This window comes from Peromyscus leucopus, chromosome 15, assembly GCF_004664715.2.
Source record: "Peromyscus leucopus breed LL Stock chromosome 15, UCI_PerLeu_2.1, whole genome shotgun sequence".
Lineage (NCBI taxonomy): Eukaryota > Metazoa > Chordata > Mammalia > Rodentia > Cricetidae > Peromyscus > Peromyscus leucopus.
Genome location: NC_051076.1, coordinates 41,772 through 57,310, shown reverse-complemented (window position 1 = coordinate 57,310; position 15,539 = coordinate 41,772). Strand labels below are relative to the sequence as shown.

The following is a 15,539-nucleotide window of genomic DNA, read 5'->3' as shown; positions in this document are numbered from 1 at the left end:
TTCTCTTTGATTCAACTCATCCACTTTTATCCCAGTGTCAGGATTTTCTTAGCATTTAGGAATCTTCCCTAGGAGATGTGTTTGATGGCTGCAAGACTGATGTCAGTGTTTTATCGTTTGCACCAAAGTTACTATTTTATAACGAGCCCAATACAGTTCTGGTTTCACATAGTTAATAAGATTATCTAATAAAATTGATATTGCTGTGAATCAATCAAACCTAGTTTACTTCATTGTTCTTCAACCCCAGACTCCAAACAGGGAAAGGTCCCTTTTTAGAGTCTTATTCACAGCTGTTTCCCTTACCTCGCCCCAGTCTTAATTATGACCTGGTAGAGTGATTTCAGTGCTGCTTTTGGAGGGAAGGGCATCAGTGTTGGTGTCTACATCCTTAGAGCTCAAATTGCAGGAAATTAGGAACCACCAGACATAGGTGCTGGGAACCAAGCATGTGTCCCTTTGAGGGAAGTGCTGGAACCACTGAGCTGTCTCTCCAGCATTATTGGAGACATCTTTAACAAGCTCTTACCTGTTTGATAAGAATAAGAAATAAAAATATTTTGTTTTACATTCATATCTTGCTTCTCAGGTACAGTTTGCGTAGATCCAAACTTCTGACATTACTGGGTTTTTGCCCCCTCTGAATTATTTATTTATTTGTAATAAAAGTCTTTATTTCTCTCTCAGTTTTCAGAATAATTTTACAGGGTTCAGGATTTTTCATGGACAATTTCTACTTTTAAGTACTGTGTGTTCCACCTTGTTCCTATTTCTTGTTTGGCTTTTGTAGTTAAAATGGCCTCACACTCCACCCCCAGGATGTTTTTAAAATTCCATTTTTTGTTTTGTACACTGTATGCAAAGACTGGGTATAGCTTTTTTTTTTTTTTGCATTTGTCTGTCTTGTGGTCTGTGTACTCTCTGGATCTATTATGTGTGTCATAAATTTCTGTGAGTTATTGCTCTTTATTTCTTCAAGTTGTTCCTTATCATTTTGGAAAAGTTTCACCTTTTGCTTTTTCCCCAAAATTATGTGATATTTTGCCCCCCCCATATTTAAAATTAAGTTTCCATTGACATATCTTTAAGATCACTAGTTGGTTGTAATCAGTTTGCTAAGACCTCATTGAAGGCGTTCGCTTCATTTATAGCCACTGTTCTACCTTTCCTTGTTTGTGTGTGTCTTCTTACACTATCCATTTCTTCTCCTGTGGTGTCTCGTTTTTCTAGCAAAGGTATTAGTATACTGCTTACAGTTGTTTTTAACTCTCAGCTTGATAATTCTAGCATCCATGTCAAGATTGAGTCAGTTCTTATCCTGGTTCTATCTTCAGACTGGATAGTTCATGTTTGTTTTCTTTTTGTTCTGTTACGGTGCTTGTTGGCTTTTAGTATGCCTGATAATTTTGTTGTTAAAAGTCCAATATTACGTATTGAGGTTGATTGATTAATAATGAGGCTTTGTATTTCTCTAGGTAGGAGGTAAGCAGTTGTATTATTTTTTCAGTGCTCTGTTTTAAACCTTTCAAAAGTAACTTAAGAAAGGAGAGGTTCCCTTTGCTTCACTATGTGAAGGTACAGTACATCTCAGCAAAGCTGTGGACGGACAATGAGAGCAGCTGTAGCCGTGGGAACGGTGGTGTGAGGCTGGTCACGTTGTGTCTCTAGTCAGGAAGCAGGAGAGGTAGGAGCTGGCACTCAGCTTGTTTTCTCCTTTTATTCAGTCTGCGACATTAGCCCATGGAATGTGCTTTCTGTATTTAGCACAGATGTTCTAACTTCAATTAAAACTCTCTAGAAACCCCCTCCCCGACACCTCCAGAGGTCTGGTTCCTAGGTGACTCTAAATCTGATCAAGTCCACTATCAAAACAAATTGTCGTGGCTCAGACCTGTTGGCTACCATTGGGTTGTCTGAGGTGAGGTTTTGGCCTCTTTCCTCTCATATCTTTATGTCCATGGTCGTCTTTTAGTTCTTTAAGGGATACAGGTTAGGCATGTCCTTACAGACCAGAGAGGCTCTGCTAAAACAGTTTCTTTTGAAATTATGTCTTATTAAGAAAGTTAGAAAGCTGGAGAATATTTAAAATTCGCGACTCCTCTCTCCCAGGAGAATCAGAAAGACTTATGTCTAAGTACACGGTGTCCAGGGTTTCTTGAGGTAACCCAAGTTTGCCATCCCCACTTTTAGGTCAATTGAGCCTATTCTTAACTTTGAAATCCAGATAGAGGCCCTAGAAATGAGCCCATTAGAGTTTCAAAGATGTTTCCGCTCTGCTCCTGCTGCCGTGCAAGATCTCTGCTGGGCCTTTGTCTCAGTAGGTCTGTTCTCCTCCGCTGCCTGCCCTTCTGTCCAGTGCTCAGGGAAGCTGTGTGTTGTCCTATGTCCCCAGTCTCTGTTGGAGCCAAGAATGTTGATGGCTTTCAGTTTGTTCAGTATTTGTTTCTGAGGTCCCAAGTAACTACTTTTGACTCTTTATGTGCTAGGTGGAAACTGGATATTCCACCAATTATTAGAAAGAAGATACAAGTTTAGAGTATGTTTAGTCTCTTAATCCCTTTCTTCCCACCGTTAGACATAGTTTCCAGGTAATATTCAAACCTCAACAACATTCTAACAGTACTTCATCTTTTTAAAATGAATCTTTTCATTTTTTTTAAACCGCAGACTACAATCCTATGTAATCTGGAAAACAATGAGTGCATCCTGAATGCTTCCTTCCAATTCCTTGATTGAGCAAGTAGAAAAGGTGTTTTCAAACTGGAAATGTTTCTCTCTGCCCAACAATGTAGAGAGAATGGACACAGAGGAAAACTCATTTCTCACCTTAAAATATCCTTAATATTCAAAGATGGCTGAAGCTCCATCACATTGTCCCAGGACTGACTAATGTAACAGACAGGAATATTGTTAGACTAGTGTGTTAAGTAATGGTCCTCCGTCATGTTCAGAGGGAATTGTGCTGAGAAACTGTGTCCTTAAATGGTTGCCATGTGGTCTGTCTCTGAGAGGGCACCTAGAGTAAGAGGACAGTCTTCCTATACTTGTGAAGACAGGAAGTAGTGAGCAAAGGAAAGTGGGCAAGCGAGGTAGTGTATTAGGGTTTCCTAGATGGTTAGAGCCGGTAGAATGAATGTGTGTAGGACAGAGGACTTATTGGACTACCTTATAGGATAACAACAGTGGAACAGCAGAGAATCGGGGAGGTGTTCACTTCTCAACGACAGATGCTTCAGCAGTCTCAATCAGGTGCTGGAGTCATGGAGGATTCCTGGAGAGCTGGTGGTCATCGGTTACATTGTCATTCTGAAGACGAAGTATTTAATATTAACCACAGCAACAGGAAAGACAAACGTGCCAACAAGAGTGAGGGAAAGTGGGCATACAGCAGTTTCCTTCTGCCACAGCCTTTTATGTGTGCTGCCAGAGAGTATGGACCCTCACAGAGAGTATGGAGAAAATCCCTCATAGAGGTTGCTAGCAGCTTGGGTTTTAGTTGATTTCACATGGATTCAAGCTGACAACCAAAACTGTCCATTACAGGCAGTATTTCTCTCTTATTAGATACATGGTTTTATTATGTGGTTTGATATAGTATAAGTTCCAGAGTAGACACTTGTCTTAGAGGCCAAATATAAGCAAATTTAGAATATTTGAATTATAATATCAAAATAAAGAATTATTTCTGGTTCTATAGTTTATATTGATATAAGGTTTAATTATCAAAAATCTTAACTTTTCTCAAATTATGTCTCAGATATTTGCATGCAGATTTAATTTATTTTGTTGTCCCTTTATGTATTACAATATGCTAAAGATTTCAGGAGTGTCAAACCAGTAATTTTAGTTAATCTCATTTAAGTCATTTCTCTTGAAGTGATAGGCCATTGTATTAGTGCTTCATATATGCTTTTAAGTCTGAATTTAGATGTTTTTGATGTTCTCTAGAGTGTATATTGTCACTGTCTTCCAGTGAAATTATAGGGAACATAGTATTAGCTATCATGTTAAGTAAAGAGATATGATTAGACTAGTAACTAGATAGTTTAGTTTAATGTGTTATAGGTTTTGAAATGACTGTTACCAGTCATTTTTTCACATCTATGGAACTATTTCTGAGATAAAATGAATGTATGTATGTACATAAGACTTTTAACTTTGTTAAAGAAAGTGGGCTAAAGAATCTGTTTTAGATTAATGAATATGACACCAAAGCAATCAACATCTTAATGTTATTTAAAAAAACTCATTTTGTTTCAGAACAATTGACATAGGTTGCCACTGAAATTAGTATGTGAGGTATTTTGACTAAAGGAACTACAGATGTCTTCAGGAGAAAGAAACACTCTTACAATGACCATTCAAACTGCCTATTAAATATTTGCCCCTATTTCAGGCCTACCTATCCTTGTTTATTGCCTACCAAATAAATCATATATTTCATATTGCTGCTCTAACAAATTATCATTAGTTTCATGGCTAGAAGCAATACAAATTTATTATCCTGTAATTCTGTGGGTCAGAAGTCCAGTAGGAGCTGCACCAGAGTGAAATGAAGGGAAGGATAGTCAGTTTTAGGCTGGGAAGAATTGGTGTCCTGTTTTTGTGTTATTGGCATGGATGACACTGAACTCTCATGTTTGTATAGGCTGCCAACTACAGGTCCTCAGAGGACATAGCTCTTGGCCTGTGCTCTTCTTAACTTTCAAACCCAGCCAATCCAGTTGAGTCCTTCCTACCTGTCATATCTGCAACACATCATACTTCTTTAACTTTCCACTTTTAAGAACATAAATGATTTGATTTGACTCACCTCGTTAATCCCAGTAAATCTTTTTCTCAAGGTCCTTAACAACAATATATGTGCAGGTCTGTTACCATGTAACCTAACACATGCAAATGTTCAGGAGTTGGGATGTAGACATCTTTGTAGAGACCATGTTTCTTGACTCTCATAAACACAGCATTGATTGGATTGATTTTCCTTTTCTGCTCATAATACTTCTCATATACTTTTCTTTCTTGCTCAAATGGGTGTGAAGATTCCAATCCCTTGAGAAATTACATTAGCTATAACACCTATGGAGAAATTGTAGGAGGAACAGTTTCTAAAAACACTTCAAAGCTGCAGAATATTCATTTCCCAAGGAGAAAGTCTTATGTGTTTTCTGTGAATTTGTAAAACTCATTCTAACCCTTCATAGCCATCCACATAGCAGCAGAAAGTAGCACATTCCACTGCTTAGGAAGAGTCTGTGTGATACCAGAACTTTCAAAGGAGAAAATTTGAAGAGATAATTACTTAGAGCAATAACTTTCAATAGTTTATCAAAACAAATGTATCTTGATAGTGGATGATATTGAATCTTAATATTTTATTTATTTCTTCCTTAGATCATCACAAAATATGTCTATGAGCTCCTGGAAAAGGACTGCAATTTGCAAAAAATCTCTATTCCAGTAAGTTCAATTTTCAAAAGTATTTATCCCAAATAAAATGCTTTTTTCCATGTAAAATGGTTTTCAATCTAGGAGAAAATTTTTGTTGTAGATTAAATGTGCTCCTGTGTTGCTGCTGGCAATTCACTGCCTGTAGGTAACCTTACTCTTCTGTACTAGTTCTTACAAAGTAATGCTATCAATGTAAACAATGAACAGTGATGATTTCCAGTCTGTTTTTAACATGATGACAGAGAGGGTTCTCTTTCACCTTGTCTTCTTCCACCTGAATGTTTTTATTTGTTTCATATAAATCAGTGTGCTTCACATTGTAATAGGTATTCATTAACTCCTTAAGTATTGTTTGATTCTTTGAAACTTGTTTTCATTTAATTTCTTTCTCAATTTTATATTTTAATGAGGGTCTTGCCTGCATATATTTTTGTGCACCACCTGCATTCCTGGTGCCCGCACAGGCCAGAAGAGAGCATTCGATTCCCTGGAGCTGGAGTTTGGACAGTTGTAACTATGTGTAGGTCTAGGGATCAAACCCTGGCTGTCTGGGACAGCCACCAGTGCTGCTCTTACCACTGAGACATCTCTTCAGCCCTTATTTCCACAAAAATGTGTCTTTTTCTCTGCATTCCCAAAGTCAGTCCTGTTTTTCAATACTGCTTCTTTCTTCTTTATTAGAGGACTGAGGAATTTTGCACCTTTTCTTTTGGAATTACAAAATTTTAAGTTGGGCACTGGTGGCTCACATCTTTTATCCCAGCACTGGGGAGGTAGACAGGTAGATCTTTGTGAGTTCAAGGCTAGCCTGGTCTAGAGAGCTAGTCCCATGACAAACAGGCCTATACAAAAAACCTCTGTCTCAAACAACCAAAAGGAAGAAAAAGTTTGGAATCTGTTCTTAGACTCAAATTCTAAACAGAACTTCTATCTTTTTTTGAGTTTATAATCTAATTACAGCATTGCTCTCTTCCTTTTCCTCCCTCCAGATACTCCAATACATGCAGACCCTTCTTTTTTTTTTAATATATGGGTCCCTTTTTCCTAATTCTTATTGCATGCATATATGTATTTTTAGTTTACATCATGAAGTGCTAAGCTTTTAAAATGAAGAAGTGGTCATCATACATGTAAAATGTTGATTGGAGTAGATCAGATAAATTTTGCTCTTCCTGACAACTCTTTCATTTTATGATTTAAGAGTCCAGATGACAATGAAATTGACTTATTTAATATATAAACCTTTGCACATAGGTAATTTCTGTGAACTTTCACACAGGATTTTTAGATATCTTGGGTCATGTTATTAGGGAGTTTGAATATATCTTAAATGTTTAGATTCTCATTTTTTATTGCATAGTCCTACTAAAAACTATTTTTATTTAATTTTCTAAATATAACCTCTAGTGATCAATAATAATGTTATTCATTCTTTGATTCACTCAACTCAGTAAGTGCTTATTGAAGTTAGCTCTTTAAGTTGTAAACACTCTTGGTACTTGTAATAATAAAGAAAATATTATTGCATGCCATAGATAAGCCATATCTTGTTCTAGTTTGAAACAGCTTCTTTTAGAAAAGCATGGAAGCCTAAATTTTAGCATCTTTGTGACAGTCAGTATGGCTATCCTGTGGAGAGTCAGAATTCTCAACGTCAGGCGTACTTTCTTATTCTGTAGAAACTGTACATGGAAGTTGCCTACCACGGCACATGCCTTTAGTCCTAGAACTTAGTGGGTAGATGAGTTCGAGGACAGCCTGGTCTTCATATTGAGTTCCAGGCCTGCTGAGGCTACATGGTGAGTCTCAAAGTAAGCAAGCAAACAACCTGTATACATTTGTTATTTGTGGAAGTTAAAGTAAAATTGTATCACTTGATTCAGTTTCTGAAGAAGCACATTTAGACAGTGTTAATTTAATCCATTGTTACCATTGATATTTTTTCCTTTGACTGTAATATTTCTGGCTCTTTGGAAACCTTTAATCATACTTTGGTCTTTAGATTTAAAGCACAAATCACAATTGCCTTTGTTATCGAGAGTGTTTTATGATGGAACTTCATTAATTTTTCTATAAAGAAAACATGAAATTAGAGAACTTTGTTTTATAAATTTGAAATTCTCATTTTAAATTTAGTGTACAAATTAAATAAGTTTAGAGAAATTAATGTTATATAAGACATGAAATTAGCACTGTGTTCATTTTTGCTTAATAATTTTCCCTTTGTAAATTAAAAAATGCTGTCTTTTCTACATGGTCACGTTACATAATGTGGCAGCATTTTGGGAAACACGTGATTAACAGTCAGTGTCACGATCATGCTTATGTTCTGCTCAAGCATAGGATAATAAGCAGAGAATGTTCTCACTTGCGGCATCTCCACACCATGTAGGCTGTTAGAGTTGTATGTTACCTTAATGACTTCTCTATAAAAATTTCACCTTGTTTAAGTGAAACACCACTGTTTGTTGTTTAACAATTCCTCAGTGAATTGCTAAACACTAAAAATTATTCAGTGTAGCCTCACTGGTCTGGGGGCATGAAAATTCAAGTGTATTGGAATTGGCTTTTGTGTTTTGTTTTTAAAAGGCTTAGCTCAGTTGCTTGCCAGTGTTTGCAGATAAACATCCTTGTTGTAGTCATTTCCAAACTGTTGAGATAGTGAGGAAAAACTATTTTATTCGTGTAGGTACTTTGCTATATAAATTAGCACTAACTTACACAGAGCAAACACATTTATCATGTTCAGAGTCAGTTTTCTGCTTCAGTGTGGTCAGTGCTGCCCATTGACTCGCTCACATATCACTCTTGCCATTTCATTACTAGCATTTCTCTGTGCTTTGTCTTCATTGTTGTCTTTTCTACTTTGAATTTCACACATTTTCAATCAGCTTTCCAACTGCTTAAGTTTATTCATGGCCTCCTTCATCTTGAGTTGAATTATAGTTTGTTTGTTTTTTTTTTTTCAAAAATAATTGTTCCTCTAGTTATAAACACATTATGCTGGAATTCAAAGGAGTAATTTTCCATTGCTTAAAATGTTGATTGAGATCTGGGGGTGGTGGTAACTTTTTATTATCCTTGCACATGGAGTTGGAGTCAGGGGGATTAAGAAAGAGTTCAGGGTTGTCTTCTATTCTGTGGCAAGCTTGAGGCCAGTCTAGCTACACAAGACCCTACCTCAGACAAGCATGACAATTGTACTGTTGGGGAACTTGGTTTATCAAGGGCTTCTTTGTGACTGTCAGCTTGGAACTTTCCATTAGATCCTGGTGGGCTCACCTGGGGGTCTACAGCTGCAGACAATGGCTGCCTCTCTCCACAGTCCACCAGTATTAAATGCTTCTGTAGGTAGGAATAGGGCACCATGAACCTCCACCCCATGTACATGATTAATTCACATGTCCAGACTTGTGTAGGATCAGAGGAGACGGCATGATTGCTGTGACTGTGTCATTTTCAGAAGATAGTATTTCAAACTTGCCTTCTGGCTCGTATATTCCTGTTTCACCTCTGCAATGTTTCCTGAAACTTAGATAGGGTGGCACCAATACTCTGTTTAGGGCTGAGCAATCAGCTGCCACTTATTCTCAAACCTAGAGCATCTATGAGTTTATGCATTCACTGCCATTCATTGCAAAGAGAAGCTTCTCTGATTAAGGTGGAGAATGGTATTTGTCTGAGGGTATACGTAGTTATAAGGCAGTAGGAGGCCATGCCAGTATAGCTACACAACAATAGTAAGTGCCTCCCCATCCTCCAAGGCCTCAGACCCTCCCAGCCTCCGTCTTTATGAATTATTGGGCATGAATCTCCTCCTGTGGAGGAGACCCCAGATCCAATCAGAGACTAGTTGGTCATTCCAATAACAGATGTGTCGCCATTGCACCGGTGGACATATCTTGCCTAGAAGGTCAGCACTAGAGTTCGTAGGGCTCCTATCTGGTTAGGATGGTTAATGCCATTTCCTCCCCAGGAGCTTTCACAGTGCCTTTCAGGATTCTGAAAGCTAGGCAGCAGGGAAGAAGCTTCCAGTTCATTTCTTTCTTGGTCAGTCCGTTTTGTAATGAGTGTTGTGTCCTGTCTTCAGCGATAGGGCATTATTAATTAGTTCTTGTGGATAACTAAGAGGAACCTGTATGGTTTTCAGAGTCTCCAAGGACTTTCCTGACCAATAATTCATAAGGAAGTATTTCACATCTGTCACTGGCAATTTTGTTTAACAACCCTGGGCTTTTATAGACATTATGTGACTATGCAGAGCATCTCCTTCTAGTTCTTTCAAAAATATTATAAGCCTTTATACACTAATTAAAAGTTATTTCCATGTGGGTTTTCCTATCCCTTTCCCTTTGTTTAATTTTGCTCCCTTACCCTATCATCTCCACCATCCTCCGCCCTTCCCCTGCCAAAACATTCCCACTCTCTGATGCTCCCTCTCTTCTTCTGCTTCATCATTTATGTTCTGCTGTCCCTTCCTCCCTTAAGGAATCCCCTGTTCTGTTGTCCTTGTCTAGTTTTCTTATTTCTAAGGTATTTAAAAACATAATCTAAAGATCAATGCTAGGATCTCCATATGAGAGAGAACGTGTGGCATTGTCCTTCTATGCCTGGGTTGTCTCACTCTGTATATATTTTTTCCAGTTCTATCCATTTACCTACAAATCTTATTTTTCTTTAGAGGTGAATAAAATTCCATTGTGTATACATACCATATTTTAATTATTCTAGGCCGATTCCATTTCCTAGCTGTTGTGAATAGGACAGCACTAGCATGGTGAGCAAGCATCCCACCATGTAGTAGGATATAGAATTCTTTTAACTACATGCCCAGGACTGTTATAGCTTGGTCATATGTTAGTTCTATTTCTAGCTTTTTTTTTTTTAACTTCCAGTGTGGCTGTACTGGTTTGAATTCCAACTGACAGTGAATAAGTATTGTTGACCACATCCTTTACAGCATTTGTTGATATTTGCTTTCTTAATAATAACCATTCTGACTGGCATGAGATAGAATTGACAATAGTTTTAATTTGCATGTCCCTGATGGCTATTGATATTTAACACATTTAAAAATATTTATCAGTCATTTTTAATGTCTTTTTTTGAGAACTCTTTATTTGGATCTCTAGTCCATTTTAAAATTTTATTGTTACGTTATATTTAGAATTTCTTTAGTTTTTTGTGTATTATAGATATTAATACTCTGAATTTTTTAAATTTTTTGCATCTAAAGGACATCACCAATAGTAAGATTCCATATTTCAAAAGTTTGTTCTTTATTTACTGAGTACCTATAAGATGCTAGACCCTGTTCTAGACTGAGAATGTAGCTGAATATAAATTATAAAATATTATTTCTTAGGATTACATTGTAGTGGAGAGAGCAGAGGATGAATGAGTACACACACGCACGCGCGTGCGCGCACACACATCTATCATCTATTTGACTGTCTGTCTGTCTATCTATCTATCTATCTATCTATCTATGAATAAATGAATGCATTGTGTTTGATTGCCATATGTGTTATGAAGCAGAAGAAGACAGTGAAAGGGACTAGAGAACTCATGGTGAAATGTTTGAGATGTTAATTGTAGACACGAAAGGCTTTGCTGAGCACTAGTAACCACTCTTAAACTCAACCCATGCTATTCCTACTAATTCAGTTGCTTTTTGTGTTCTGTTTACACAAATAGCAGAATTAGGTAATGAGATCAATATTGCTTTAAAAGTAAAGTAGGTTTATTTTTCTATTCCTGTGCATTGTGAATGACTGGGAAAATTTAGATTTTTAAATTTTGCATTGAATTCCAACATTTTGTGGAATAGAATGTGTGTGTTGTTCTAACTTTGATAAGTGTATGAAGATACATTGTTGCTGGAGTGACGAGCTGGTGCAGTATGAGCAAGAGATTGATCACTTATGTGTGTGGTTGTGGGTGGAGGACACATTCCTAGTTGTCAGTTCTGGTTTCAGCCTGGTTGTATATGGCTTCCATTCTGAGTACCAGACATTACTGTGTAGACCAGCACAGAGCTTGCTGTACATGTCATAAAAGGTTCAGAAATTGGCATTCCTTGATATTTCTTGTATTTTTGAAATCTAGCTGAGCACCTGTTTATTAGTAATGCATTAGTAACTGATACATAGATAAGCTGTCAGAATGTACAGGTTACTGTTGTGTGTGCCCATGTATGCAATCTGACTATTTACACTGTTTTGACTATTGTATTTAAGTAGCTATGGGTTTTCCATTTTCTATTATAGGTGCTATATGCTTCAGTTTTAGAATTATAGACTACATGCAATATAAGCTATAACTTGTTTGTTTAAATGTAATTTCTTAATTTATTGATGATTATTATGGTAGTGACTCCTCAAATGGATTGTGAGTAAATGTGGGTGAAAAGAGCAGTTGGATAATATCTGAACTACAGGAAGCTTTTAAAAACTAGTTATTTTAGTTTTAGATGGTAATACAATACTAAGTATATAATAAAATGTATGAATGCATATTTTAATTATTCTTTTTCATGTGTTTTTATATTTAAATTACTGTCTTATGTTGCTTTCTACTGAATATGTGATTGCTAGATGTTCTTGACTATCTTCTAATTTAAGTTTTTTTAATAATTTTGTAATACACATTCAATAATTTGTAGTAGCCATTAGTTGTTTTCTCATTGTGTGTATGTTCAAGAAACATTTCATTTATTATTTAATTTTTTTTGATTACAGGTAGATGCCACTGACAGTGAACCAAAGAGTTTTATCTTTATGAGTGAGGATGCTTTGACAAATCCACAGAAACTGATGGTTTTAATTCATGGTAGTGGTGTTGTCAGGGCAGGTCAGTGGGCTAGAAGGCTTATTATTAATGAAGATCTGGACAGTGGCACACAGATACCTTTTATTAAGAGAGCTGTGGATGTAAGTGAAACTTCCTTTGTTTGGGGGGTATTTTATAGTTCTGTTTATTGTATATTATAATTTTATTATGTCTTTTGCATAAGTATATTCAACGCATAATCTTATTACTAAGTCATTATTTACCTTACTTATATGATGCTTATTATTTTGTAGTAATGTGGGAAAATATACGAGTATTAAGAACAAGAAGGTTTAAATGTCTTTAAAATGAATACTTTCTCTGTTTTCTTTGTTTAACTATATGAACTATGAGTTTAACTATTATATATAGTCATCAACAATGAAAATACTTCTGACAGAAAAACAAAGCATGTCTGTAGTTGGAAAGCTTTGCTTAGGGTAAAAATTAAACTAATAAGGGTAGAAATTAAAGGAAACTTGATGATCACGGAGAATCTGGTGAGGAAAAGTAGAATAAGTAAATGTTTTTGGCATTTAAAAAGTATTTTGATGCCCACAAATAAAATGTTTTAAGGTTAAACAAACATATAAAATGTCAGAATTTCATATTTCATAAGTCATTTTCTAGTCCAGAGTTGTTCTAATGTTCAGCTATTGTTTGAATGTCTCCTTAAGTTACACAGTGAGCAGCCAGTTATCACAAAGGATGAGTTTCTTTTACATGTAACAAGAAATAGCCCTCAGAAAAAGTGTCATATTGTATAAAACATTTAAAGGAGAAAAGGTATGTAGAAATAGTATGTGCGTCCATGTTTCCATTTTATTTCTAAAACTGACAATACATTTTATAATTAAAATTGGAAATACATCTTGGATACGCAACTACAAAATCAAACAATAAATATTTAAATGTGTTCAGTTTTCTGTTGCTCTCAATATCATAGTAATAGTTAAGCCAAATCCTAGAGAATATTTTTGTTATAGATTTTACAAGTCCTCAAAATGCCGCATATTGAGTTTTTTAATTGTTTATCCACTTGTCACAAATGTGCAAAGCAAAGAAACATGTAACTTTTATTTTGTTGCTAACTTTAATTGTGGTTTTAGAAAAATTGAAGTAACTGCTTATTCAGTTAAGAAATCAGGGCAACTAAATATTCATTTAATAAATTGAAGTGTATACTAAAATAACACAGGAATTAGTGTTTTTTACTGTCTCTCATTTTACGTTAAAGGTGGTGAACTCTCTGTCCAGGGCTCTCACTTGTGGTTATAACACAGTGAGTGTCTGTATGTTTTAGAGAGAACATTATTTCCAAACTGTGTGTACAATCCAATAAGTATTTGAAAATAGTAGTAAAGGAATCAGGAGCTCTCAGCAGTGAGTCCTTGGTGAAATGTTTCGTGTGATTTTCTCACCCTGCTCTAGGTCACCTGCTTTGCCTGTTGTAGAGCATTTGCTGATAGGGTTTTCAGGTAAAAGCAAATGGAGGAAACTGTCTGATGTCTCGAGCCAGGTGGTGGTGATGCATACCTTTAATTCCAGCTCTTGGGAGGTAGAGGCAGGTGGATCTCTGTGAGTTAAAGGCCAGCCTGATCTACATACAGAGAGGGTTCCAGGACAGCCAAGGCTACACAAAGAATCCCTATCTTGAGTGGGGGGAAATGTCTTTGTTTGAATAGGCCATTGATGTGTGCAGTCTTTGTGACTTTAAGTCAAAAAGTATAGTTTAAGTATATTGTTTAAGTATAACAATATACTTCTGCTTTGATTTCTCAACCATAGTAAGTCATGGTTCTTTGAAAAGAAAAAACAGATTCTAAATATATGGCACGTCTAAGCTCTAGTTTTAGCTGGTTACATTCTCTTTATTTTTAAATATGAAATTTATTGTGTGAATTTTATCATGAATTTCTAAAAATATATATCATCTTCAAATCCAGATAGTTACTTTTGCTGCTCTTTGTCTTCGCTTGTTCTGACTGCTTTGGGGACAGGGAGGATGTGTGGCATTTTTAGGGAAGCAGGTAGAGGAAGACCTGTGAGGAGGAAGGTGCGGCCCCATTCTTAGCTGTTCAACATGGTAGCTCTGTTTTTATTTCATTATGTACTGAAATTTCATGTCAAGAAAGGTTTTTATAGTATAGAAAAGGTGAACTGTAGTTATTTGTTTTTTCCTGTCCTTTTTCATACAGTTATGAAAGTCAATTTTAATATTTTATAGGAAAAACATTATCATCTCTATGCAATGTGTATTCTTACTAGGTTATTTATATATGTTTGGAATTTCTAGGGCCACGTTCTAAAACTGACAATACATTTTGTAATTAAAATTGGAAATACATTTTGGATACACAACTACAAAATCAAACAATAAATATTTGAATGTGTTCAGTTTTCTGTTGCTCTAATCCTCTCCAGCAGGGAAGCCATATCTAAGCATTTTATGAAAAATACTATGTTTTTTTTTTTTTTTTTCTATTATAATGGCTTTATTTCATTTTCACTATGTCAGTAGTAAATCAAATAAAATACTAATTCTAACTTAGCTTAGCTTTTTTAAAAATTTTACACATTTAATTTTTATATGATACTCAATACCTAAGAGACCATAAACATTATTGTTTAACAAAGATTGAGTCCTATGGTTTTTTTTACAATTTATTTATATCTCTTGATCTTTTTTTTAAGCACACGATCTATGAACCAAAGGCTGAGGGGCCCCCAACTGCATCAGGCCCCCTGAACGGGTGAGACAGTCATTTAGCTTGATCTGTTTGGGAGGCAGCCGTGTGTTGGTGCCGGGTCCTGGGCTTGTTGCATGAGTTGGCTGTTTGAATCCTGGGACATATGCAGGGACACTTGGCTCGGTCTGGGAGGGGGGGACTGGTCCTGGCTGGACTGAGTCTACCAGGTCGATCCCGGTCCTCAGGGGAGACCTTGATCTGGAGGAGGTGGGAATGGGGGGTGGGATGGGGGAGGGGGAGGGGGCGAGAGTGGGAGAACAGGGGAATCTGTGGCTATTATGTTGAACTAAATGATGTTGTAAAATAAATTTACTTAAAATAAAAAAAAAAAAAAAAAAAAAAGAAAAATACTATGTTTTAGTCTATGGCTCCACTGTGGCCAAGGAGGGAGTGTGAGATCTAAGAGTTCTCCAGAATTTCCTGGAATCCATATGTCATGATCAGAAAATGATAGGTGTTCCATCCCTTGCATTTAGAACTCAACTATAAAATATATATTAAGATTTC

At 36.2% G+C, this 15,539-nt stretch overlaps 1 protein-coding gene across 3 annotated transcripts in view; it reads left to right on the top strand.

The window, feature by feature from the left end:
- The window catches only part of LOC114708345 (cotranscriptional regulator FAM172A-like), a 149,915-nt gene extending 135,178 nt beyond the window's left edge, over positions 1-14,737 (top strand). Inside the window, exons 5-6 of one of the 3 annotated variants that reach the window (XM_037211079.1) lie at positions 5,395-5,460; positions 12,192-14,737. In XM_037211079.1, the coding sequence (XP_037066974.1) occupies positions 5,395-5,460; positions 12,192-12,443 (318 nt within the window). In that variant the 3' untranslated portion in view covers positions 12,444-14,737. Of the gene's footprint in view, positions 1-5,394; positions 5,461-10,687; positions 11,948-12,191 lie in introns of those variants that run through there. The other 2 variants (XM_037211081.1, XM_037211080.1) reach the window with 2 other exon arrangements.
- Positions 14,738-15,539: the final 802 nt, after the last annotated feature.